The sequence below is a fragment of the Argentina silus genome (genome assembly GCF_951799395.1).
Source record: "Argentina silus genome assembly, chromosome: Y".
Taxonomy (NCBI): domain Eukaryota; kingdom Metazoa; phylum Chordata; class Actinopteri; order Argentiniformes; family Argentinidae; genus Argentina; species Argentina silus.
This window is the reverse complement of record NC_139654.1, coordinates 13,081,637-13,108,187: the sequence shown is the minus strand read 5'-3', so window position 1 is coordinate 13,108,187 and position 26,551 is coordinate 13,081,637. Positions and strand designations below refer to the sequence as shown.

General features: G+C 43.3%; 1 protein-coding gene across 2 annotated transcripts in view; it reads right to left on the bottom strand.

The window, feature by feature from the left end:
- LOC310823863 (fibronectin type-III domain-containing protein 3A-like) overlaps positions 1 to 23,911 on the bottom strand; it is a 90,875-nt gene extending 66,964 nt beyond the window's left edge. For both annotated transcript variants that reach the window (XM_083696746.1, XM_083696747.1), the window contains exons 1-2: positions 23,566 to 23,911; positions 5,592 to 5,732 (exon numbers count right to left, since the gene is read on the bottom strand). In XM_083696746.1, the coding sequence (XP_083552872.1) occupies positions 5,592 to 5,687 (96 nt within the window). In that variant the 5' untranslated portion in view covers positions 5,688 to 5,732; positions 23,566 to 23,911. The remainder of the gene's footprint in view (positions 1 to 5,591; positions 5,733 to 23,565) is intronic.
- Between the last annotated feature and the right edge of the window lie 2,640 nt (positions 23,912 to 26,551).

The window sequence follows — 26,551 nt, the reverse complement described above, 5'->3', positions numbered from 1 at the left end:
TGACTTCTCTTTGTACGTCATGCATCATAGTTTGCTACAAATTGAAGAGGCACAATTGTGGACAATGGCTTTGTAAATCAGTGAGTAGGGCCACATGTGACATTCCACATTAACAATATGCACTGTATTAAAGACATTTGAATAGAATCAGTGGCTACGGCCATGGGAGACATTGCAAACATTAACACTCATCAAATAGAGTGGTAGGCCTGTCCACTCTGCTCAAATACATTTCAATTGAATTAGTGGGTACGGCCGCATGTAACATTCCATACATTAAGGACAGTGGGGGAAGGTTAGCGAATTGTGGCGTATTTGGCATTGATAATGCCATTGCCAACCTCTGCTGCACCTCCTATCCAACGAGTCATTTGTAGTTGCCTACTGTCTGTATTTGACTGTTCTTTTTCGCCCCTGTCCGTCATATCATGTATCATAGTTGGCTACAAATTAAGTACTTTCATATAGGTGTCATATCATTTGCTGTAGCCTTGGACAGTTGTTGATGTGACATTCAAGACCTGTCGGCTACACATTTTGATTCAGCTCCTGTGTGTGGGCATGCTTGAGCTCCACTTACAAGCTCAAATCCCATTAACATCCGTTTCCCATTAACAAACAAAAGCAATTTATGTAGCCACTAGAGAGATACATTTCGAATGCTGAGCACAATCCAATGCCACTCCTCCCCTAGAACAGTAAAGTTCTTCATTTAACCAATTCCATTGATTTCAGATTGACATGCAAACATTGATTTTACTGTAGCCTTTAATGTTACATATTTTAGTGCCTGGAGACGTGCCTGGTTGTTATCATTAAAAACATTGAACGCATGGCCGACTGTATGAATTGTCCGGCAGATCGACTGCATAAACTTCCAGCTGATTTAGCCTCATTTGTCAATGATTAGATATCAGCTTTCCAATAAAGTGCGCATGGATTTGGCAGAGCCTATTGTGACACTTAATTATAACAACCTATATAGGACAGCAGAAGATGACATTTTCGGACAAATTCGCTCACCTTCCACCACTCATAGCAACTTGCGCTCTGGTAGTCTAGATATCGCACTGGTTAGACTACTCCTACAGCCTATATGCAATCACTTTGTGTCGTGGTGTTTGTTCGCATAGGCTCCTGCTAGATTGTAGTGCAGGTCTGGATGCGTTGGGATTGCTCTCATGATCAGAGCCGTTAACGAGTCCGGACGGGGGCATTCGGGTGAATCAGCTGTAGGCCTTGTGTCATTTACCGGAGACCCGATCATTTCATGCTTTTCACTCGCACTAACCACTACATTATTCACCCATCAACCGGAAGGTGATCAAGAACGTCAGTGTTGAATCAAAACCAAATAACAGCACAAACAAGCACAATGTGTCCAGTTACTGGCCATTGTTAACAAATGGGTGGGGGAAGATGAAGGGGGAATTAAATGTCTGTGTGCGTGTGCTTGCTTGAGCTCCGCTTACAACAAGGTCAAATCGCTTTCCGATTAACAAACAAAAGCGTGACAATTTATCCAGCACGCTCTCCCCCTTCAAAACAGCACTATACAAAATAGATGCATCATTATTATTACAACATTGTGTGAACGAGAGAAGGCTGCCCTTGCTGAATATGTGCACACTATGACGACGGTTTTAATGATAACAACTGTAGGCTACTTTTCTATCCAGTCTCAATCCCAACATCCTTACTCCCGTCTCACATGAAAATTCCTAACTTCATTCTGTAATCAATACTTCACATTATTAAAGCCGACTCACTTATTCATGTCAGACTGCGCTAAAACATTTCACATGAGAGTTGGTGCCATTGCTCTGTCCTCGTTAAAATAACCTGATATATAAACCATTTCCACTCTTCATCTCTGCAATTCATGAGCTGCTATAATAGATTGGCAAAATCACGTTTCTGATGAGGCAAACCATTCTCTTCTCAAACATCCTTCACAGCTCGTCACCACCTTCACACAGTGTGTCTGCTGCAGCAGCGGCATTGAGATATAGTCCGCTGCAAACCCCTGCCTACTGTAGTTACAGCTGATCCTCTTATTATGTGGGACACAGAGGTCATTCAGTTCAATACTCATCATTAAAGCAAAACCAATTCCGGTTAAGAGAGATTAGGCCAATAACAAAAAGAGAGAAACTAACAGGACAAGTGGATGCAGATTAAAGCTGTACAATAGAAGAACAGAACAATTTAGAAAACAAACAAAAAGAACTGGAGGAACTTATTCAAGAACGATCAAGTACAGTATATTACAAAAATAATGTTTTTTCTTCAACCTTCAATACAGAAATGCGACCAAAAACAATATACAAAAATTCATTACAAATGACACAACAAACCACGCGTCACGAATGATATTCTGAAAGACGAAGCGCAATATTTTAAGCATACGTTTTCTTTTCAGTCTCCTCCATTCTCCTCAATGATGATCATTGCAATGACTTATTTCCCAAAGATAATGTTAAATTATCATCATCAGAACAAAAACATTTGTGTGAAGGTCAAATTACAAAAGATCAGGTTTTTTCAGACGGGAAAAACCCCTGGTCTTGATGGCATAACCAGGCTTTTTTTTTTAAGATACTGAAAGATCCATTCTTGGTTTTAACTATTCCTACAAAAATGGATAGATTAAACAAACAGATAGGCAGGGTCTGATCAGAAGAGGGTCTGGGTGGTCAGTATAAAGACCCAGTCTATTTAAAAAACTGGAGGCCCCTTACCCTACAATGTTGTGATTCAAAAATCCTGGCAAAATGTATAGCGCACAGAATTAAGAAGGTCTCACCAGATATTATTCATCATGATGAGACAGGATTTCTGCATGGACGATACATTGGTAATATGACAAGTAATAGGACAATTACTTGAAATAAGTAATTATGAAACATCAGAGAAACCAGGCCTGGTCTTCATAGTGGATTTCAAAAAAGGCTATTGATAGTGTTAGTCGAATTTATTTACAAATGTCTTGACTTCTTCAATTTTTGAGAATCTCTTATACAAATGGGTTCAAGTTATGGATAGCAACCCCAGGCGTAAAATAATGAATAATGGGTACTTCTCAGAGAGAATTGAACTGTCAAGAAGTGTTAAACAAGGTTGTCCATTGTCACCATATTTGTTTGTTATGGTCATTGATATACTAGCAACTAAAATCAGATCCAATAATATGATCAAGGGATTAGATATTCAGGGCTTGAACACAAAAGTGTCAATGTATGCGGACGATTCAAGCTTTTTCATGAGTCCTCAATCCAGATCAGTGCTAGGGTTTATTAAGGACTTGGACAATTTGTCTTGTCTCTCTGGATTAAAACCTAATCATGAAAAATGTACTACACTACGTATTGGATCACTGGAAGATACAACGTTTTCATTACCATGCTGCCTACCGATAAAATGGGCTGACGGAGGAGTAGACATACTTGGTATTCATATCCCCAAAATAAATGAACTTACTACCATCAATTTCAATAACAAGTTGACTAAAATGGACAAGACCTTGCAACCTTGGAGAGGTAAATAGCCATCCATTTATAGAAAAATCACACTGAATAACTCCTTAGTGATATCTCAGCTCACATATTTACTCATGGCATATTTAAATTATATGGGGAAAAAAACATTTCAGTTTATTTGGAATGGTAAACCAGAGAAAATTAAACGTGACGATCTATCATGAACATGAATATAGGGGGTTGACATTTTTAAATATCAAAGCATTGAACCTCTCACTAAAAGCTTCAAATCATTCAAAACCTATACTTTCACCCAAACTGGTTCTCTTGCAGATTACGAAGAGAAGCTCCTCGATTTAAAAATGGCCATTTTGTGTTTATGGAAAAAATGTTTCACAATGATATGATGAAGAACGAAATTATGTCACAAACAACTTAAAAGAATATGGGACTGCATGCTCAATCCAAAATTACAAAATCAACTGATAGCAGCCTTGTCACAAAATTGGAAGAGGAAAATTGGAAAAGGAGAAAGTAAAAAGATCTACCAGTCTAATTAAAGGTCAAAAACACTGACCGCTATGCAATACATCAAACAAGATTACTGGGAACAGATATTTGACGTTCCTATCCCATGGCATGAGGTTTATGAAGCAATACATGAAACAACAATTGACAAGTGAAATTGCTACATAAAATTATTGCAACCAAAATAATGCTGACCATATGGGGCATTGAACAATTGCCACTTTGCAGATTTTGTAGTCAAGAAACCGAAGCTACAGATCTGTTTTTGTATTGCCCTCAGGTGTCTGACTTTTGGTCTAAGGTTCAGGATTAAAAGAAAAAAAAAAAGTAAAATAAATAAATAAATAAAAACAGAAACAGAGACAGAGACACACGCACGAATTTCAAATAAGGCCATGACATGAAACATCACGTATCCAGCACCATATCTGCTTTCCAGCAGGATTTTCCTTGCTCAATCAGGGAAAGCTTTGCATCGTAATGCCAGTTTCCATTGTGCACACAAACACACACACCAAAATGTTAATGAAACCCATAACAATCAAAATCACACCCAGGGCAAATGAAAATGATCATGCAAACAATCACTGTGCTTTTACTGACCCGTTTTTCCTCTTCATGAGGGCATAGTGTTTAACAGTGTTTCAAATTGGCCTACACAGTCGGGTGGTAATGATGTTAATGAGAGCTCTTTAAGTACCCAGCGAGCCATGTGGAAAATTGTGCACAGGGAATCAGGTGACCACCACAAAGGGTTAACAAGGTAACTGCATTTCATTAGAGCAAAGCCCTTCCCTGCCACAACAAAGCATTTACTCTACTCCTCTTAAGAAAATAACTATTTTGCTAAATGAGGGTTTTCCACTCTGGAAAATGACAGAGTCATTTTGTCTTCGACAAGTTTGTCTTCGAAAAAAAAAAAAAAATCACATGTTCTCTTCTCTCTCTCTTGGCAGTCACAAACACAAATCAAATTGATGACCATCACACTGACAAGAAAAACACCTAGGCGAGACACCACATTGTAGCTGTTATTCAACAGGTCAAGCCCAGGATCAGTCACTGGGATGAGGAGAGCCGTAGCTGTTACGTCTACAACCTCAATGACAAATCCAGACTAGACTTACATAGAGCCAACAGGTGTGGAACATTTCAATGATACAATAAACATCTGTGTCTAACTATGTTAAATCCACAATCTGGGTGATTCGAATTTATGATATTTTATTCTCATAATTCTTCAAGAATACAACTTGGAAACACCTCTATGAGCTTAGCACAACTGTCCTACAGTATAATAACTATATAATAAATTTATTATTTCTTTGTTTACAAATACAAGAACATAATCAAACAATGTACAAATATGTTTAAAACGATCATGTGGATTTCATGGACCATCAGTTCTTGCAATCTAGGGCACTGTCTATGAATTTAAGAGGAGTTAAATTTTTCTCAGTCCCATTACTCTGTATACCAAAACTGCTGAAAAACAAATCCCAGATTGTGGCTTTAGACATACACGTGGCCAGTGCTGTACCCAAGCCAGCCAACCCAACAGTGTAGGTTTGGATGTGTAGGTACCTGCTGGGGGCCTTCTCCATTGACGATGGCAGGGGGCGGTGGTGAAGCCAAGAGCGGGAGCTCGGGGTTGAGCAACTGGCCGGACTCCAGTGCCATAACTCCCTCATTCACACCACTGAGGAGGTACTCCAGTCCAAGCTCCTGCAAGTATGCACAGCAATCAATACAAACACATGGACAACATCACTGAGATTAGGCTACGGTCATTATGCTGTTTCACATTGATATTTCAACCATTGTAGTCATAGGCTTTTTCCAATAAACCATACCGGCATTCATAAGAGCTTAGATGTAGATGGATTTGAAGACAGGCTGATGATTAAACAGGTCAGAAAATATGATTAGTGGGGGAAATATACAGTGGGGGAAATAATTATTTGATCCCCTGCTGATTTTGTTAGTTTGCCCGATTACAAAGAAATGAGCGGTCTATAATTTTTATGGTCCTTTTATTTTAACAAATAGAGACAGAATATCAACAAAGAAGTCCAGAAAAAACACATTATATAAAGTTATAAATTCATTTGCATTTGATCGAAGGAAATAAGTATTTGATCCCCTACAAACCAGCAAGAATTCTGGCTCATACAGACCGGTTATATGCCCATGAGGCACACAGATTAGTCCTGTCACTTTAGGAAAAGTACTCCTAATCTCTGCTTGTTATGGGTATAAAAGACACCCGTCAATAGAATCAATCTCTTCCATTCCAACCTCTCCACCACCATGGGCAAGACCAAAGAACATTCAAAGGACATCAGGGTAAAAGTTGTCGACGTGCACAAGGCTGGAATGGGCTACAAGACCATCAGCAAGAAGCTTGGTGAGAAGGAGACAACTGTTGGTGCAATTAAATACAAAATAACCATCAATCGCCCTCGGCCTGGAGCTCCATGCAAGATCTTGCCTCGTGGGGTAAGGATGATCATGAGAAGGGTGAGGGATCAGCCCAGAACTACACGGGAGGAGCTTGGTAATGATCTCAAGGCAGCTGGGACCACAGTCACCAAGAAAACCATTGGTAACACACTACACCGTAACGGATTGAAATCCTGCAGTGCCCGCAAGGTCCCCCTGCTCAAGAAGGCACATGTACAGGCCCATCTGAAGTTTGCCAATGAACACCTAAATGATACAGAGAAGGCTTGGGAGAAGGTGATGTGGTCAGATGAGACCAAAATTGAACTCTTTGGCATAAATTCGACCCTTCGTGTTTGGAGGGAGAGAAATGCTGAATGCTACAATCCCAAGAACACCATCACCACCGTCAAACACAGAGGTGGAAACATTATGCTTTGGGGTTGTTTCTCTGCTAAGGGTACAGGACGACGCTGCATTGAGGGGCCAATGGACGGGGCCATGTACCATAAGATCTTGGACGAGAACCTCCTTCCCTCAGCCAGAGCACTGAGGATGGGTCGTGGATGGGTCTTCCAGCATGACAATGACCCAAAACATTCAGCCAAGGCAACAAAGGAGTGGCTCAAGAAGAAGCACACTAAGGTCATGGAGTGGCCTAGCTAGTCTCCAGACCTTAATCCTATAGAAAATTTGTGGAGGGAGCTGAAGCTTCGAGTTGCCAAGCAAAAGCCTTGAAACCTTCAGGATTTGGAGAGGATCTGTAAAGAGGAGTGGACCAAAATCCCTCCTGAGATGTGTGCAAACCTGGTGACCAACTATAAGAAACGTCTGACTTCTTTGCTTGCCAGCAAGGGTTTCTCCACCAAGTACTAAGTCATGTTTTGCTTGGGGATCAAATACTTATTTCCTTCGATCAAATGCAAATGAATTTATAACTTTATATAATGTGTTTTTTCTGGACTTCTTTGTTGATATTCTGTCTCTATTTGTTAAAATAAAAGTACCATAAAAATTATAGACCACTCATTTCTTTGTAATCGGGCAAACTAACAAAATCAGCAGGGGATCAAATAATTATTTCCCCCACTGTTGCTGTTCATACCACTTCATACCATTTAAATGTTTATCACTATCTGTGTATCTGAGCCAAAGGAATTGCCTTGATCAACTGCCATCACTTTACAACTGTCCTGGTTTATTGTGTCACAGAGGAGTGGGCATGCCTGGCCAACGTCCTGTTGGCAATTAAATCATAGTGACCTCTTCTCACCTTTTTTCTCCTACGTGTTTCTATTACGACATTTTAATGTTCCATAGATGTGTGTAGTCATATTTTATCCCATTTTTATGTGTTTTACGAGTAGTATTGCGATGTTATTCTCATTATTGTATGATGTTTCTTTCCAGTATTTTGCTATGTATCTTTGATTACGCTCCACGGGAATGCAGCCAAATGGCCAATCAGTTTATTACAATGGTCATTGGAAAGGAAATTGGTATTCAGACTATAAACCTCAGGCTCATTATATTGGGTTAGTGTATGCAAGTAGGGAGCCAATCTATCATCTTTTATGAATTGGAGTCAGATCAAACTTGTTCACGAACTATCACACTCCCTGGACAATCCAAGATACAGAACCTCACTTCAGTTTTGGTGAGCCCGGCATGAAATTGCTTAAAATTGATTCATGCATTTTGTTGTATTGGTCCATTGCACTGGTATTATAATTGCATTGTTTGTAAGGATAACTCATGAATAGCGAGGCCTATATTCAGGACCGATATATCACCCGCCCAGGTCCGTATTAACCATGCTTTGATTAATGACTCACCACATTTAACTAATGCAATGGCAAGAGAAAGTGCATTGATTGAGTTGTGTGCTTTGGTAACTGTTAAAAACACATTGTTGAAGTTGAACAAAAAAGACAAGAATGGTCTTGCAGCTAATTCATCTGAGAATGAACTCCTTGATTATTGGCAAACAATTGGCGTTCATAAAAGCAAGTGAATTCTACATGCAATTGGGTATCTGCTTAACACCAACAAAATAATCTTGCCCAGGAGGGAGATGTCAACAAACATCTACATGAGGATCTCCCAAAGCCGCGAGAGGATCTTAATACAATAAGCCTATTAATAACAGAAAAAACATCCAAGGAGAACCAATGAGACCTCATCCAATCAATTATATTCTATAGACACCACAGCATTAACACATTCCAGAGGGCTTGTAAACATCAGAGAGAGATCACAGTCACTTGGCCCATCGGGGGAAGGGATTTCAAGGAAGGGGGGCAGAATTGATGGGACACTCATGGGATGTCCTTGAGTCATAAGACCTTATGAAAACAGCTGTCATTTGCTGGAGTCATGTCAACCCCACAATTAATTTTGTCCAACGCTCTAAGCTAACAAGCTAGTTATTTGGTAACAAAATTACACCAGTATTTTCTAACAGAAGGGCATGGTAGGTTATATGAGAAAACATTTTTTTAATTGAGACCTGTACTCATGCCACGACCTGTCAGGCTACCTAAGGAGCTAAGGGGAGAAGTTAACCAGTACCCTCAGAAGGCCACACCATTCAAGCCAGGATACCCCTTTTTTTTTTAGCTGTGAATAAAAAATAAATTAAAAAAAAAACACTGATAATGATGAAGCAACAGGCAACAATAGATTGAGACTCATGGAAGTGATCAGTTTTGACTGTTAACATTACCCACATGCATGAGAGAGAAATAGCATGTCCTTGAACTTAATTACTATCTAGCGCATGCGCCCCTAAATGTAGTGCTGATCTGGCTTATCTGTAAGCCACTCCCCTCTTAAGCTCAAACAAAGTCAGTTTACAGTGTGGTGTGAACTGGATACCACAGATTGGCAGCAATGTAGCAGATCAACACAAGATTAGCGTTATTATTGACTGGCTTTTAATGATTGGTAGCAGTACTTCTACAGCCACTACTAAATCCACCATTGTCAACAATAAACTGTGTCAATCATGTATGTCTCTTCATAAAAAAATACCAGTGCCTTAAACTAAAGAGAATTCATTAAGGGGTCAACACTATCCTCTGCCCCTAGTGCATACCCATGCACACACTCAATCTAATCTAACAATGATGGCGCAAATGGCATGGCAACGTTCTGAACATGAAGGCATCCTATTAATACCAGCTATGGAAATAACTGACCTAACTGCACATCTCAGTCAGCTGCAATTATGTGAAATGGCAGCATCAGTGCCATCTCCCCTCTGCTAAAGTTTTGACACAAGGGTACTCTGACCTGCCACTATGTCCTTGCCGCTACACCGACACAATGTAATAATGCAGCTCCACAAACCATTTGCATGGCATAGACAGCCTTCCCTCAACATCTGTCTGTAAAAACATGGCAAGAGTCTGTCTCAACTAGAGGGAGGTTGAGAAAGAGGTGTCATTGTCAACAAAGTGAATGGATAATTTACAAGGTAGGTTTAACCCTCTAGTCCCCGTAGCGGCCATTTCATATTTTAGAAGACCACCCGCTTAAGCATACAATACCTTAAACCATGGAAGGTAAAATCACTTCAACAAAAACATAAGACTCTCTATTTTAACATTTGAGTGGAAAAAACACTCACTGAGCACCTTATTAGGAACACTACACTAATATTGGGTAGGGCTTCTTCCCTTTGCTCTCAAAACAGCCTCAATTCTTCGTGGCATTGATCCCACAAGACATTAGAAACATTCCTTTGAGATTCTGGTCCATGATGACATGATTGCATCACGCAATTCCTGCAGATTTTTTAGGTGTACTTTCAAGCTGTGAATCTCTCGTTCTACCACATCCCAAAGGTGTTCTATTGGATTCAGATCCGGTGACTGGGAAGGCCACTGAAGAACACTGAACTAATTGTCATGTTCATGAAACCAGTTTGAGATGACTTTTGCTTTGTGACATGGTGCATTATCTTGCTGTAAGTAGCCATTAGAAGATGGGTAAATTGTGGCCATGAAGGGATGCACATGGTCAGCAACAATACTCAAATAGGTGGTGGCATTCAAGCAATGATTAATTGGTATTAACGAGCCCAAAGTGTGCCAAGAAAACATTCCCCACACCATTACACCACCTCCACCATGAGAAGGTACAGGTGTTCCTCAAAGTGCTCGGTGAGTGTAGGTTGTCATAGGAAGAATGTGTTTTTTCATTTACAGTGCCTATAGAAAGTCATCATACCCTGTGAAATCTTTACCTTTTGTGACATTACACCTTGGAAATTAAAATAAATCAAATCTAACTTTTTTGAGCTGTATATACACATTATAACCCTCATCATCAAAGTGAAAATTAAAAATTAAAAAATTCTAGACAATTATTAAAAATTAATTAGTGAAATACCTGGTTCGGTTAAGTGATCAGCCCCTTAGAGTATACCATTATAAACTTGCTCAGGTGCAACCAATCAACTTCCAGATCAAACACCAGGCTAATTGCCCCCCACCTGACATCAATTGTAGTGGTTTTGATTACTTCAGAATAAAACCAGCTGTTTCTTGAGGATTCCACTACTAGAAGTGCATGGTTCTGCAAAGAATTCACCATGTTTGTAAAAGTACTTTCAAAAGGCCTCCGGGATAAAGTTGTAGGAAGGCACAAGTTAGGTGAAGGCTACAAAAAGATTTCAAAGGCTTTAGCTATCCCTCTGAGTACCGTTCAGAGCATCATTAAGAAGTGGAAGGCGTATGGCACCACCAACACCTTGCCTAGATCAGGCCGTCCGTCCAAACTGGATGACCGAGCCAGGAGGACATTTATCAGAGGAGCTACCAAGAGGCCAAAGGCAACTTTGAAGGACTTACAAGTCTTTATGGCTGGGACTGGTCTGTCTGTGCATGTGACAACAATCTCACAAGCTTTACACAAAGCTGGCCTGTATGGCAGGGTAGCAAGAAAGAAGCCTTTTCTGAAAAAGTGCCACAGTCAGTCTGGTTTGTGCTATGCAAAAACACACCTGGAAGATTCTGTTGCCATGTGGAAAAAGGTTTTATGGTCAGACGAGACTAAGATTGAACTTTTTGGACTGAACTCCAAGCGCTATGTTTGGCGAAAACCAAACACAGCACACCACCCAAAACATTATGTTGTGGGGATGTTTCTCTTCAGCGGGGACTGGGCAATTGGTCAGGATTGAAGGGGAGATGGATGCTGCCACGTACACCCAAATTCTTGAGGACAACCTGCGTCCCTCTGCTAGACAGCGGAAGATGGGCAGGTCATTCACCTTCCAACACGACAACGATCCTAAACATACCGCCAAAAGAACAACTCAGTGGCTTAAGGATAGAAAGGTGAATGTCCTTGAGTGGCCAAGTCAGAGCCCTGACTTAAATCCGATAGAAAATCTGTGGATGGACTTGAAGAGAGCAGTCCATCACCACGGAATTTGACTGAACTCAAACAATTCTGCAAGGAAGAATGGGCAAATATTCTCCAATCTAGGTGTGCAAAGCTAGTAGAGACATATCCAAACAGATTGATGGCTGTAATTGCAGCAAAAGGTGGCTCTACAAAGTATTAAATCAGGGGACTGATGACTTTTCCCAACCCTGTTATTCTTGTTTTTCATTTTTTATAATTTTTTTCATTACTTTCATGTTGTATGGCTAAATTTGTAAATAAAGCTGGAAAACGTTTTTTTTTTTTTTTTTTTTTTTTTAATGGGTTTTGATTTCAGGCTGTACGACAAATATAGTAACTATTTTCATCATAAGGGGTATGACGACTTTCTATAGGCACTGAAATTATTAAATGAAATTTAATTCTCATTTGATTGAAGTTCAAATTTGCTCAGATTCTTCTAAGTGTTTATTTCAGCTGTTGCCAGGGCTATCTTCCGTTTGTGAGACATCTCAAAGTGTTCAAAACAAAAGTAAGTAACAGATAAGCAAGAGGAAAAGTCAACCTTGCAATTTAAATTGTTGTTGTATGCCTTGGAAATAGCAAAATAACTCAAATGTGTCACTACTCAAAGGCAACTAGCTACCGGCGCAAGGCAGGTAAAAACCATGACAAGATTACTGTACCTTTGGTGATCGATTTGTGTCCAGTAATGTTTCATATTAGAGCCAATAATCCAGTGTGGTGTACAATCCAGGGATGTGAGTGCAGGCAGGTAGTTTAGGTGAGAGCCATACTGTTGCTGGCTAGCGAGCTAATGTTTTCATCTGTAGGTGTTCGCCAAATTAGTTTTATATTAACTAATGTTAACTAATGTACTTGTTTTCTTTTAGTAGTCATAAGTTGTATTTCTGTCCCATTGACAGCCATAATAACCTGATAGTTACTGTAGCTATTAACCCTTGATTTAAGTTTAAACACATCAGTACTGGAAACAACATTAAACTAAAGTTGTTAAATTTTTTTTATTTTTTTTAAATTAATAGTGTATATAAAAAATAAAAAATCATGTATGCTGTGAGAAGCCACAGATTACATAGTCTAAGCACTCCATGAATGTAAAAAACAGCTAATGGTCTTTCCTAATCAAGGTCAAAGGTGACCTTATTTGCATGAAAGCAGTTTTTCTAAAAAAAAAAAAAAAAAGGCTATAGCCTAATTTGGTAAACTAATTTATAAGCTTCACAATCCCCAAATCAACCTTCTGTCAAAGATGAAGATAAGGAGGGTGAAAAAAATGGGTCAACTTTGACTGTCTCTCCAGAATGGTAACAATTGGTCATTTAGGTTCATCAATCAATCAAATTGTATAGGCGAGCACTTTTTAAAAAACAGTTGTCACAAATTGCTTAACAGATCCAACAATCACATTCTAGCCTTACCATTTTTCCCATGGGCTAGCCTAATGTATGGAAATTGCCAAAAGGGGCAAGATTAATTAGTTGATTTGAAATTACCCAAAGTGTAACGTCACTGGAGAAACCCAAACAAGCACACAGCACTGTAATCAGATATCTCTATTGTAACACTGACATGATCATGCAGCTATTTGGCGGTCAAACGTGATCCCTCCGTAATAATGGACTTGTGTTCATTATTTCGCTTTCCCCATCGTCAGTGTGAAAAACTTTGCAGGTTTAAACCGATTTTTGTAAATAAATATCTTCAGCTGGTCACGTTAGCCACGTTACTTGTACCAGTACACGTCTCGAATATCAAACAGCTTTTTTTTGGGGCATTTCATGTCACCCATTTTGATGTCACCCAAATGAGTTTCACATCTTGGTCTACATGCTTTGCGCCATACACTGCAATTGCTATACATTTGCAGGGTTCTCCCCAGGATTTTTGAACAGCGTGGCGCTAGACTGCATTATCAAAACCAGACTTGCATTTATTGATGTCAAAATGCGCAAAAAATACTGCTAAAACTCTAAATTCACTGAGGAACATCATAATGCTTTCACTTTTAACAACAATGTCATTGGCAATCAGAGTTACTCTATCATTACTAAATATATAGTTTAATTTGCCTTGTCAAGTTTACAGTAGGGCAGCACCACTTACATTCTTTGGGGAGAACCCTGCATTTGTCCTAAGGAAGAAAATGCACCTTTATTCTGTAACACTGCTCAAACAAAACAGCCAATATTTAAAAAAAAGTTAAAAAAAAGTTGAGGACACTGCAACAGGGAGAAGCAAACTTAATTCTGCCATTATTGCAAATAACAATAATTAAGGTTAATAGGCAAGACAAAAATTAGAGGCATTATACACCCCCCCCACCCCCATCCCCCCAATGGAGGTGGCAACTTGAATGCCCTCAAAATGTTTTTTTACATGCAGCCTCTTGGCAGTCTTGCAACTGCCAAAGGAGTTCTGAAAGTATGGCTTTTCAGTTTCAGATGTTTAAAAGGGCACTCAGCTGGCCACCTGGGTTTGTCCTAAGAAGTAGCCTACTCTTGATAGCTGTGATGTGAATCCGCTTCCCTTGGACACCTTGAGATGAGCTTTTTCACTTTTTTCCCTGGGTAGACTCCATAAAGAAAAAGACAGACAGGGTTCCTTCACTGTCATTAATTAGACTAGGTGGCAAAGGCTTGTTGGGTTACATCTCACCTAGTTCCTTAGAGATAAATAGCATATGATGGCTGGCTGCTATGAACTTCAATGTGTCAGGTGTAGTGTACAGTATAATAAGATCTGGAATAAATTGTTGTTTCAGCATTGGCTAGCTAGCACATTCCCAAGAGATGAAAATACGACTGAGATGCAGATCTGTCCTAGCACAGATCCACTGTCGTCGCTTAAAACAGCAGCAGCAAGCTAGATGGCTGCGCGCATGGATCGCGACACTGTCTCTCCAGAGTTTGCGAATTAGTGGTTATTTGCTTGTTTATTTCAAGTATTCTCGCTAAAAACAGTTTAGCGTACATAACGTACAGCCGACAAGAACTTTTGGACATCGGTTCCGGCATTCCAGACATCTTTATCGATGCAATACCTGAGATTACCAAAACAGCGGGACCAGCTAACTCCGCTACACCGACCGGAAGCAACCCCAGACCGGCTCTGAAACTTAAACACAGGCGAGGGAGCCGAGGTGGGCTGAGAGCTAGGCTCAAGCTAACTCCACATCGACTCTCACTACCAAGCTTTTTCCTCGCCAATATTCGTTCCCTGGCAAACAAGATGGATGAACTGCGGCTGCGAATCACCACACACAAATGGATTATGGACTGCAATATCATGGTTTTCACGGAAACCTGGCTCAACAGCGAGGTACCCGACAACGCTATCGAGCTAGCAGGGCGCTACGTTCTCCGAGCAGACAGAACAGCGGGGGACTCCGGTAAGACCAGAGGTGGAGGTTTGTGCATTTATGTGAACAAGACGTGGTGCACGGACACTACCATCACCGAGAGTCACTGCTCAGCTAACCTGGAGTTTCTCATGGTTAACCCATTTTTGCCGGATGCTGCACGGCGCAACATTTCCTCTCCTGCCGGATGCTGTGTGGCGCAGCATTTTTTATTTGTCGTATTTTTCATGAGTCATTGGTTCAAATACACGAGGTGGGTCTTGTTGATTTCTAAAAAATGCGTGACCACCGAAATGTCGCGTGGTTCGCCGAAAATCACGTCAATCAATCTGACATACACGTGCGTTTATTGTAGATTTTATTTCGAGAGCGGCGAAATGGCTACGGCAGAGGAACATTTTGACAGCGAGGGCAGTGACAGAGTTGGGAGAGATTGAGGAGTTTGAGAGGGAGGAGGAGGTAGAGGATGATTATCTACCTGATGATCCTTTGGATAGAGCGCAGGAGTGGGATTTCGAGACAGACGGAGGAGGACGACTTTCTCGGATTCCAGGTAGACTGGAAAACCGAGGGTTACCAGCCACGCAATGCGAAACAGTTCACCCGTAAACCGGGGGTGAAGCAGCCGATCCCCGTGGATGCTAGCCCCCTGGATGTCTTTTCGCGAATTTTTACCGATGAGCTTTGGGACATGTTGGTGACGGAAACGAATCGGTACGCTGAAGAGACGCGCGGTCAGACCCCCCACCAACTCCAAGTGGAACCCTATCTCCAAAACGGAGATGAAGACATTTGTCGGGCTGTGTTTCACCTTCAGCATTTTGAAGCTGCCAGCACGCAGGGATTACTGGAGGCAGACCAAATGGTTGTACCAGACCCACGTCCCCAAGGCCATGGCAAGGGACCGCTTTGACATGATCTGGAGGTAATGATTTGTGTTTTGTTTTCTTGCGCTCTCTTCCTTAATACATATAAATAAATACAATGATGGCAATACATGTTAGGCTTAAACTCAAGATTCAAGATTCTTTATTTGTCACGTGCATACAAGTATACAGTGAAATGCAAAAGTGACAGTGCCACAGAGTAGTGCAACAATACGTTTTAAAATAGAATAAAATAAAATAGAAGTACTAAAAAATATACAGTATGGACAGTATAAACAATATGAACAGTATAACCAGTAAGCATATAAGTAAGCAATATAAATAGCAGATGGATTATGTGTGTGCATATGTGTTAAGATGACAGTGCATGTGTGAGTGACTTGAGGGGGGCACTGGTGGGGTCATCGTTGACGATTCTGATGGCGTGAGGGAAGAAACTCAGCCTTAGCCTCTCTGTTCTTGCTGCATGACAGCGGAGGCGTTTTCCTGACCGCAGCGGCTGGAACAGTCCATGTTTCGGGTGGTGAGGGTCCTTCATAATCCTGTAGGCTCTGGTCCTACACCTCCTGGTGTACAGGGCATGGAGAGGGGGGGTTGGAGCTCCCATGGTTTTTTCTGCCAGGTGTACCACCCTTTGCAGAGTTCGCCTGTCCTGGGCCGTGCTGTTACCGTACCAGACGGTGATGTTGCCAGCCAGGATGCTCTCCACAGCTCCAGAGTAGAAGGACTGAAGGATCCTCCGGGAGACTCTGAATTTCCTCAGTTGCCTGAGATGGAACAGGCGCTGCCTTGCCTTTCCCACCAGAGAACTGATGTGGGTAGTCCAGGTCAGGTCTTCTGAGATGTGGACTCCCAGGTATTTAAAACTGCTCACCCTGTCCACAGCAGTCCCTCCGATGTCCAGCGGTGTGTAGGCCCTTAGTTTTTGTGCTCTCCCGAAGTCCACAATCAGCTCTTTTGTCTTGGAGACATTCAGGATGAGGCTGTTCTCCTGACACCAGAGTGACAGGTCCGCCACCTCGTCCAGGTAGCCTTTCTCATTGTTATCTGAGATCAGCCCCACCACGACCGTGTCGTCCGCAAACTTGATGATGGAGTTTTCGCTGGACTTAGCCACACAGTCGTGGGTGTACAGGGAGTAGAGGAGGGGACTAAGGACACAGCCCTGGGGGGACCCTGTGCTCAGTGTGAGTGAGCTGGAGGTGTGTCTACCCACCCTGACCACCTGTGGCCTGGCCGTCAGAAAGTCCAGGATCCAGGCACACAGGGGAATGTTCAGTCCTAGACCAATCATCTTATCAGCCAGTCTGGTGGGGACTATGGTATTGAACGCTGAGCTATAGTCGATAAACAGCATTCTCACATAGCCCCCCTTCTGCCTGTCAAGGTGAGAGAGAGTGGTGTGGAGGACCTGGGAAACTGCATCGTCTGTAGATCCGTTTGGTCTATATGCGAACTGCAGTGGGTCCAGGGTCGGAGGGAGGGAGGAGCAGATGTAATCCTTAATCAGCCTCTCGAAGCACTTCATGACCACTGAGGTTAGAGCCACGGGTCTGTAGTCATTCAAGCAGGCTGGGGAGGTGATCTTGGGCACAGGGACGATAGACGATCTTTTAAAACAGGTGGGAACTACTGAATTAGCCAGTGAGAGGTTGAATATAGTGGTGAACACAGGAGCTAGCTGGTTAGCACAGGTCTTAAGTACTCTCCCAGGTATGCCATCTGGGCCAGCAGCTTTCCTTGTATTCACCTTCAGCAGAGCCCTCCTCACGTCGTGTTCTGTCACGGAGAGTGCTTGCTCTGCCCCAGCGTGTGAACTCTCATCAGCCGCGCTAGCCAGCACTCTGACGTTGTTGTTGTTAACCGGCGCGCTAGCGGTGGTGTTGCCAGCCTCAAACCGTGCATAAAAAGAGTTCAGGTCTTCGGCTAGGGAAGCATCTGCACTTCCGGTTGAGGAGGGTGTGTGCCGGTAATCCGTAATAGATCGTAGTCCTCGCCATAGTGTCGTTGCTCTCCATCTGCGCCTGCATTCTGTCTGCGTATCTCCTCTTGGCGGCTTTCACCGCCCTCCGCAGTTTGTAGGACTCCGCTTTATACTCCTCCATGCTGCCGGATGCCAGCCCGGAGTTGTAAGCGGCGGTGCGAGCCCTCAGAGCGGCACAGATGGAGCTGTCGACCCAGGGTTTCTGGTTGGGGTAGATCTTTACCGTTGTCGTTGGTACGATGTTATCAGCTAATGTGGAGATGAAGTCCAAGACGGTCTCTGTAAACTCGCTGACATCGCTGGAACTTGATTGAAACATATCCCAGTCGACGTCACTCAGCGCGTCTTTTAGCGCGGCCTCTGATTGGTCGGACCACCGCTTTCCCTCCCTTTTCACGACCGCTACCTGTTGGATCCTCTGTTTGTAAACAGGCATCAACAGAATGGCGCAGTGATCTGATTTCCCAAAGGGAGGGTGGGAAACAGCTTTGTACCCATTCTTAAACTGAGTATAACAATGGTCCAAAGTTCTATCTCCCCTGGTGGCACACTTGATGTGTTGACGGAAGTTAGGCATAACTTTTTTAAGGTTAGCCCGATTGAAATCACCTGTTACTATCATCGCCGCCTCAGGGTGGTTGCTCTGATGCCGGCACAGCGTATCATGTAGGGTCGATAGCGCTGCCTCGGTGTTGGCCTGTGGTGGAATGTAGACGGCTGTGATGATGATTGAGCTGAACTCCCGGGTAAGGTAGAATGGACGGCATGAGATGGTCAGATGCTCCAGGTCAGCCGAGCAGGACTGAGAAAGCGTCGTTACGTTGTTAGGGTTACACCAGTTGTTGTTGGTCATGAAACAAACTCCACCACCCTTGGATTTGCCGGACTCCTCCGTTCTATCCGCCCGGAAAACAGAGAAGGACTCGGAAGGGCAGATGACTCGGTCCGGTACCAACGAGGTAAGCCATGTCTCTGTTAGACAAAGGATGTTACAGTCTCTTACGTCTCGCTGGAAAGTAATCCTTGCCCTTAGATCATCCATCTTGTTCTCCAGAGACTGGACATTAGCAAGAAGTATCCTGGGCAGAGGTGGACGGTGGGCCTGAGCTCTCAGCCGGTTCCGAATGCCTGCCCGCTTTCCCCGGTGTTTCCTCTTCTTTTTTGGCGCGCTCCCATTGTTGTTATCGTGGGGGGTCCTTCTGATCTCCGCCGGCCACGCCGTGTCGATAGAATAATTATCCAAAATACTTGGTCTTAGGTTGTAGTTTAAATGTAGAAGTGTGTCCTTGTCGTAGGATGTCAGTGCCAGTGAGTTTCTCACAATGAGAAAATTTAGAAAACACAAAAGCTAAAAAAACACACATCCTCTGCGGAGCTCTCACAACGGCGACCGGCATCGGCGGCGCCATTTTACTAACTCATTAACCTCATCACATGCATTTTCAGATATCTCCATCTCCAAGATAACATGGACCCTGCCGTGGACAAATCAGACAAGCTCTGGAAGCTCCGGGGGTTCATGGACCTCCTCCTGGTTAGATTCCAGGCACTTTATGAGGTCAATGGCTTCGTGACCGTGGATGAGTCCATGGTAAAGTTCAAGGGACGCCTGGGCTTCCGGCAGTACCTCCCCATGAAGCCGGTGAAGTGGGGAATAAAGGTGTGGGTCATGGCGGAGAGCAATACAGGCTATGTCACCAATTTTCAGGTGTACACGGGGGCCATTCAGGGTAAGACGGAGAAAGACCTGGCTCACCGGATAGTCTCAGACCTGGCGACACCTTATTTCGGGTCCAACCTGTCCGTATACATGGACAACTTTTACACCGGTGTGAAGTTGATGGTGGACCTCAAGAACAGGGGGGTGCAAGCTTGTGGAACGGTGCGTGCCAACAGGAAGGACCTCCCCAAGAACAAGGACCTCACAAAGCAGGCTGGCTTGAACAGGCATGAGTTCAAGGTGGCGCAGCGGGATGACTTGACCTTCTGCATCTGGCAGGACACCAAGGCAGTGATGGTCCTCTCCAACTACCATGACCCGACAGCTTATGGGTCAGTGAGGAGGAAGGCCAATGGTCAACGCCAGATGGAGGTTCGGGTGCCAGCATGCCTTGCTGACTATCAGCAACATATGAAGGGGGTAGACCTTCTGGACCAGATGGTGGGCTACTACCAGATCCAACATCGGTCTACAAAGTGGTGGAGGAGGCTGTTCTTTTACTTTGCTACGGTGGCGTGCTACAATGCCTTTGTGGCTGCCAGGTCTGCAGGAGGAGCCGAGTGGAAGTATAGGAGGGGCGGCTACAAGGACTGGCTGGAGGATCTGACCATGGAGCTAATCGTCCCCGTCACTGCAAGAACTGCTCCCCAGGTGCTCCCCACCACCCCAGCTGGAGCTTCTGCTGAGCATGACCTGGTCCAGATTAACAATAAGAGGAAGACCTGTAGGGAGTGTTCTCTGAAGCACCACGGCACCAACGTGCGTCCTGGGTCAACTCTAATGGGGTGCAGGCAGTGTGACGTTCCTCTGCACCGCGAGTGCTTCATGCACCACGTCCTTCGATTCAGGATATAGTGAAACTGAGACTGTTCCCAGTTCCACCTCAGGACTTTCCCAACTCCTTCCCCACTCTTCCCCACTCCTTTCCCACCTCTCTCTCATACCAAGGTGCCTTGGTCTGTGTGTTGGCATGTTTAAAATGTTATTTGTTATATAAATAAATCAAATACAATATATTTTTTCTTCCCCTGATTTTGAGGATTTTTTGAAAAATGTGTTGGTATGTTAGTCCTAAGGGAGCATGTTTTAATACAACCTGTGATTATTACCTTTAAAATGCAATTTATTTCATGTTTCTATGTGCTACAGAGGCTTAGATATTAAGGTTTTGGTAGACGTTGACAATTCTTAGTATTTTTTCGGAAAACCCTCAGGCAATAAGGACATTTATCCTAGAATACCATAGGTTTTGAGAGCCGTTTTTAGCAGGCGTTTTAGGAGTAAATTGGTTAAGTGTAGACCTTTCTATCTGCCCAGAGAGTTCACGTCCACTGTTATGACGGCAGCCTATATCCCCCCGGATGCTAATGCTAAGATTGCCATGAAAGAACTGCATACTGCCATTAGCAAACAACAGACTCTGCATCCCGAGGCAGCCTTCATTGTCGCGGGTGACTTCAACCACTCCAATTTAAAGACTGTACTGCCCAAATTCCACCAGAATGTCTCATGCCCCACCAGAGGAGACAGGACATTGGACCATGTATATACCAGCATGGCTGATGCTTACAAAGCCGTTCCCCTCCCCCACCTAGGTCAATCTGATCACCTCTCATTGTTCCTACTGCCCAAGTACTCAGCACTCATCAAACGAGTGAAACCTACAGTGAGGACAGTCAAGGTCTGGCCAGAGGGAGCTGACTCAGCGCTCCAGCAGCGTTTTGGAAACACTGACTGGGGTGTGTTTGCCACACAGGCCACCCATGACTCCCACACGGACATTGACTCATATGCCTCCTCTGTTCTGGACTACATCAATTCCAACATCAACAGTGTCACCACACTCAAACGGATTACCACTTTCCCTAATCAGAAGCCATGGATGAACAGTGAGGTCCGACTCCTGCTGAAGGCGCGCGACATTGCCTTCAGATCAGGGGATGCTCGGGCCTATAGCTCATCCAGGGCTAACCTGCAGAGGGGCATCAAAAAGGCCAAGCACAACCACAAGCTAAGGATAGAGGATCACTTCAAGAACAACTCTGACCCCCGACGCATGTGGCAAGGCATCCAGGCCATCACAGACTACAAACCCATTAACACCTCCCCTCCCTCCATCGACACCTCCTTGCCTCATGAGCTGAACCACTTCTATGGCTGCTTTGACAGGGACAACAAGGAGGTGGCCATCAAGGCTGTGCTCCCTGCAGATCACCAGCCCCTCACACTCCCTCCCACCGACGTGTGTGCGGCACTGAGCAGGACTAATGCACGTAAGGCTGCTGGTCCTGATGGCATCCCCGGACGTGTCCTCAGGGCCTGTGCTGTGCAGCTGACTGAGGTTTGGACTGACATATTCAACCTGTCCCTAGCCCAAGCAGCTGTCCCCGCGTGCTTCAAAACCACCTCCATCGTGCCGATGCCAAAACACTCCACTGCAACGAGCCTTAATGACTTCCGCCCAGTGGCACTCACGCCCATCATCATGAAGTGCTTTGAGCGGCTGGTCTTAGCTCAACTCAAGACCTGTTTACCACCCACACTGGACCCCTTCCAATTCGCCTACCGGCAGAACAGGAGTACAGAGGATGCCATCTCAACGGCACTTCACTCCGCCCTGTCCCACCTCGACAAAAACAACACCTGTGAGAATGCTGTTCATTGACTTCAGTTCAGTTCAACACCATCATCCCCTCCAAACTGATCTCCAAACTCAGTGAACTGGGCATCAACTCCTCCCTCTGCAACTGGATTCTGGACTTCCTAACCAACAGGTCGCAGCCTGTTAGGCTACACAACCACACCTCCTCAACCCTCACCCTGAACACCGGCGTTCCACAAGGCTGTGTGCTGAGCCCCCTCCTTTACTCCCTCGTCACCTACGACTGCACACGGCTCAAACACCATTGTTAAGTTCGCAGACGACACAACGGTGTTAATACATATATACTGCCTATACTGCATTGTCTATACAGCTCATATGCTGCTTACACTGTTCATGCTGCATTCTATTTATTCTGCTTATAATGCTACTGCTAATTCATATGCTGCTTACACTGTTCATGCTGCATTCTATTTATTCTGCTTATAATGCTACTGCAAATTTATATACTGCACTACTATACTACTCATATACTGCACTACCTGTATATGCTGTTCACACTGCACTTTTCTGCTTTTTTGCACTTCTGGTTAGACGCTAACTGCATTTCGTTGTCTCTGTACTTGTACTCTGCACAATAACAATCAAGTTTAATCTAATCTAACTACCAGAACGCAAACTACTCTTTATGGACACGGACACACACGACGCCTAGTAGTTACGTGTGTGTTAGCTGTAGGGGCCTACCTTAACCAAGACTTAGCAAACTAGCTATAACACACAGCGAGTGTGAGTGAGTTTGCCATTACATCTAACTAGCATGAAACAATGTGTTAAGAGACGTAACGTTAGATAACGAGGGAAATGATGTTGATAACTCAGTTAGCTAGCCAGGTGAAAAGCACTTATTTGACACTGACAGCTTGTTAGACTAGGTCAACCTGCGACGCTGTAGGCTAGCTTGCTCACTAACGTTAACAGTAAATATAGTTAACTATTGATAATAGCAAGTTGGCCAATTGAGACGACTTATTACAATGGATTAGATAGAAACCTGGCGAGCAATAAATACATTACTTAGACGAGCTAGCATTGCTTTAGCCTTTATCATGTCATAATAAATAGACCGTATGCGAAGCTAACTCACCACACGTCAGCAATTCCTCGCGGCGACAGCAATGCAGGTTTTCTCAAACGAGATGAAGCAGCTATCGAACTAACAACTGGCTTTACTGGCTAGCTATGCAGTTAAGACAGCTAGCTAATTAATTAACTAACAGTAAAGATTAGGCGAAACAGAAATGTTGCTGGCTGGTTAGCTACAGAGCACCGAACCCTATCCTAGGTTAGCGAGTAACTAGCTAGCTGTCAGACTTTTTTTTTTAAATGTGACATGCTAGGTGTGATTTTTCTTTGGCTAGCTTGCGTTTTACTCTCATGATAAACAACTGGTTTAAATAAAATAAAATAAAATATTTCGATATTGGTCTCTTTCAAAATGCTACCAAAATTACAATTTTCAACCTGACACTTTTCGGTCCGTATACCTTGCGGCCATTCGAGTTGCCTGTTCAAAACGGAAATCGGAAATCCACTCATATGTAGTTTTTCGTTTGTGGAGTTAGAAACCAGAAAACGAGAATTGGCCCATTTTCCGATTTCTGCCAATGTTGGTGAATCAAATAACAGTTGGGGGCACAAAAGAGAAAAAAAGGGGAATATTATTTGTTGTCAATCTGCACCCCAAAAACGAAGAATGGCTTCTTTATTTTGTTCAGTTTTGCTAAATCATACAACAGGAATAGAAAGACAAGGAAATAGACTTTATTCTGTTTTCGTATTTGCTATTTTCTATGCTGGGGAAGAGCGGTACTTGCTTCCAATGTGGGCCCACCCACAACACTTTCATTGGCCAAATGCAAAGCCAGCTTTTCCGACCCACAGTCTTCCACAAGGTTTTCCACAAGCTTCACTCAAGGGCAAGTGATGCTGTCACATAGCCTACTATTACGAAAGTATTAAGTCTGGTAGTCAACCAGATTCAAGATTATATCATGATCATTGCTTGAGTCTAAGGCGGGCATAACCTTCTGACATTGAGAGGTGTAGTGGAGCCGGTGCGGGGCACAGCCACTTGATGAACGGAGCTTGTATAAATATTTCTTTGTACAGTTCCCATTCATGTTTTTTAAATGACAGACCATAATTTATAGTCCAAATAGGCTACAATAATGCATCTCTGTCGTCATAGTGCGGATTTACATTTACGCCTTGCATTTTCTCCCTTCACAGTTTTGCGCATTATTTTTCTATGTACAAACTTTTGTCAGTTATGTGGCACCTGCAAACAACACAAATCATACAGTATATACCTACTTAACCAACAAAAAAAAAAAGATTTCATTTATTGCAGCTAACCTGCTTTACCAATCAACTCAAAAGATAAGGGGGTTAGAGAGGCCGGTCAGCAATCAGGACTTTGCTGGTTCGATCCCCACCCTAGGAGGGAGCCGAATATGGGCCCAGAGCTCTGTTCTCCCTTGGGGGTGTGGTGTGTGTTGTCTCAGGAGTATGCATGTGTCAAATTCCTACAATTGATGAGAATTGATTGCATAGCCAAATAAAGAGTCTTCTTCTTCTTCTTCAGATAAGCAGCGCCGCAGGCAATTGGGATGCAGTGTTAGCCACTCCAGCCATGTTCTTCCCCCAGGCCATAACATTTTTGAACAATCAACCTTTGGTCTTAGAGGATTATACACTTTATTAGGAATATCTGTACACCTTCTCATGGTGGAAGTGGTGTAATGGTGTGGGGAATGTTTTATTGGCACACTTTGGGCCTGTTAATACAAATCAATCATCGCTTGAATGCCACAACCTATTTGAGTATTGTTGCTGACCATGTGCATCCCTTCAGGGCCACAATTTACCCATCTTCTAATGGCTACTTCTAGCATGATAATGCACCATGTCACAAAAGCAGAAGTCGTCTCAAACTGGTTTCATGAACATGACAATGAGTTCAGTGTTCTTCAATGGCCTTCCCAGTCACCAGATCTAAACCCAATATAACACCTTTGGGATGTGGTGGAACGGGAGATTCACAGCTTGAAAGTGCACCTGAAAAATCTGCAGGAATTGCATGATGCAATCATGTCATCATGGACCAGAATCTCAAAGGAATGTTTCCAACATCTTGTGGAATCAATGCCAAGAAGAATTGAGGCTGTTTTGAGAGCTAAGACCCTACCCAGTATTAGTATAGTGTTCCTAATGAAGTGCTTGGTGAGTGTATAAAGCATAGGCAATTTATGTTAGCCTTCACCTACTGATATGTGATGATGTCACACACACTTGTGATGTGTTTTCCTTGACACTGAAATGAAACACAAGACACCAAAATGCACCTAAAAATGGGCACTGAGGGACATTACATTACACAACAATGCAGGACATGGTCTGTATGACTGTCGGACCGTGAGGACCAAGCTTGAGGGCCAATGAAAGTGTTGTGGGTGGGCCCACATTGGAATCTAGTACTGCCCTTCACCAGCATAGAAAATAGTAAATATAAAAACATAATGAAGTCTATTTTCTTGTCTTGTTATTTGATTTAGCAAAACTGAACAAAATAAAGAAAAACAAGCCATTCTTAGTTTTTGGGGTGCAGATTGAAAACATGAAAATTACCCTTTTTTCCCCCCAACTGTTATTTGATTCCCCAACGTAGGCAGAAATCGGAAAATGAGCCAATTCTCATTTTCTGTTTTCTAACTCCATAAACGAAAAACGAGATATGAGTGGATTTCCGATTTCTGTTTTGAACACGCGAATCGAATGGCCACGAGGTACACGGACCCTTTTCCAGCCGTCAACCCTGCTCCGTGCATAATAAATGACAGCAACATTTGACAGACACTGTGATATTTTGGATCTCATCACGTGTGAATAATTTGAAGGAAAGTGGAGCTCGGTTTAACTTTATCAAAGAATCAGCATGATAAGTACAAACAGTGGGGCACGTTCAAGACTGCGCGTTCTATCAACGTATCTGTGGGGGGACATGCAGCGTTCGGCCTGTAGAGGGAGCTACAGGACCGTGGCCGGGGTTGTGTCGGCGAGACTTTTGTTGC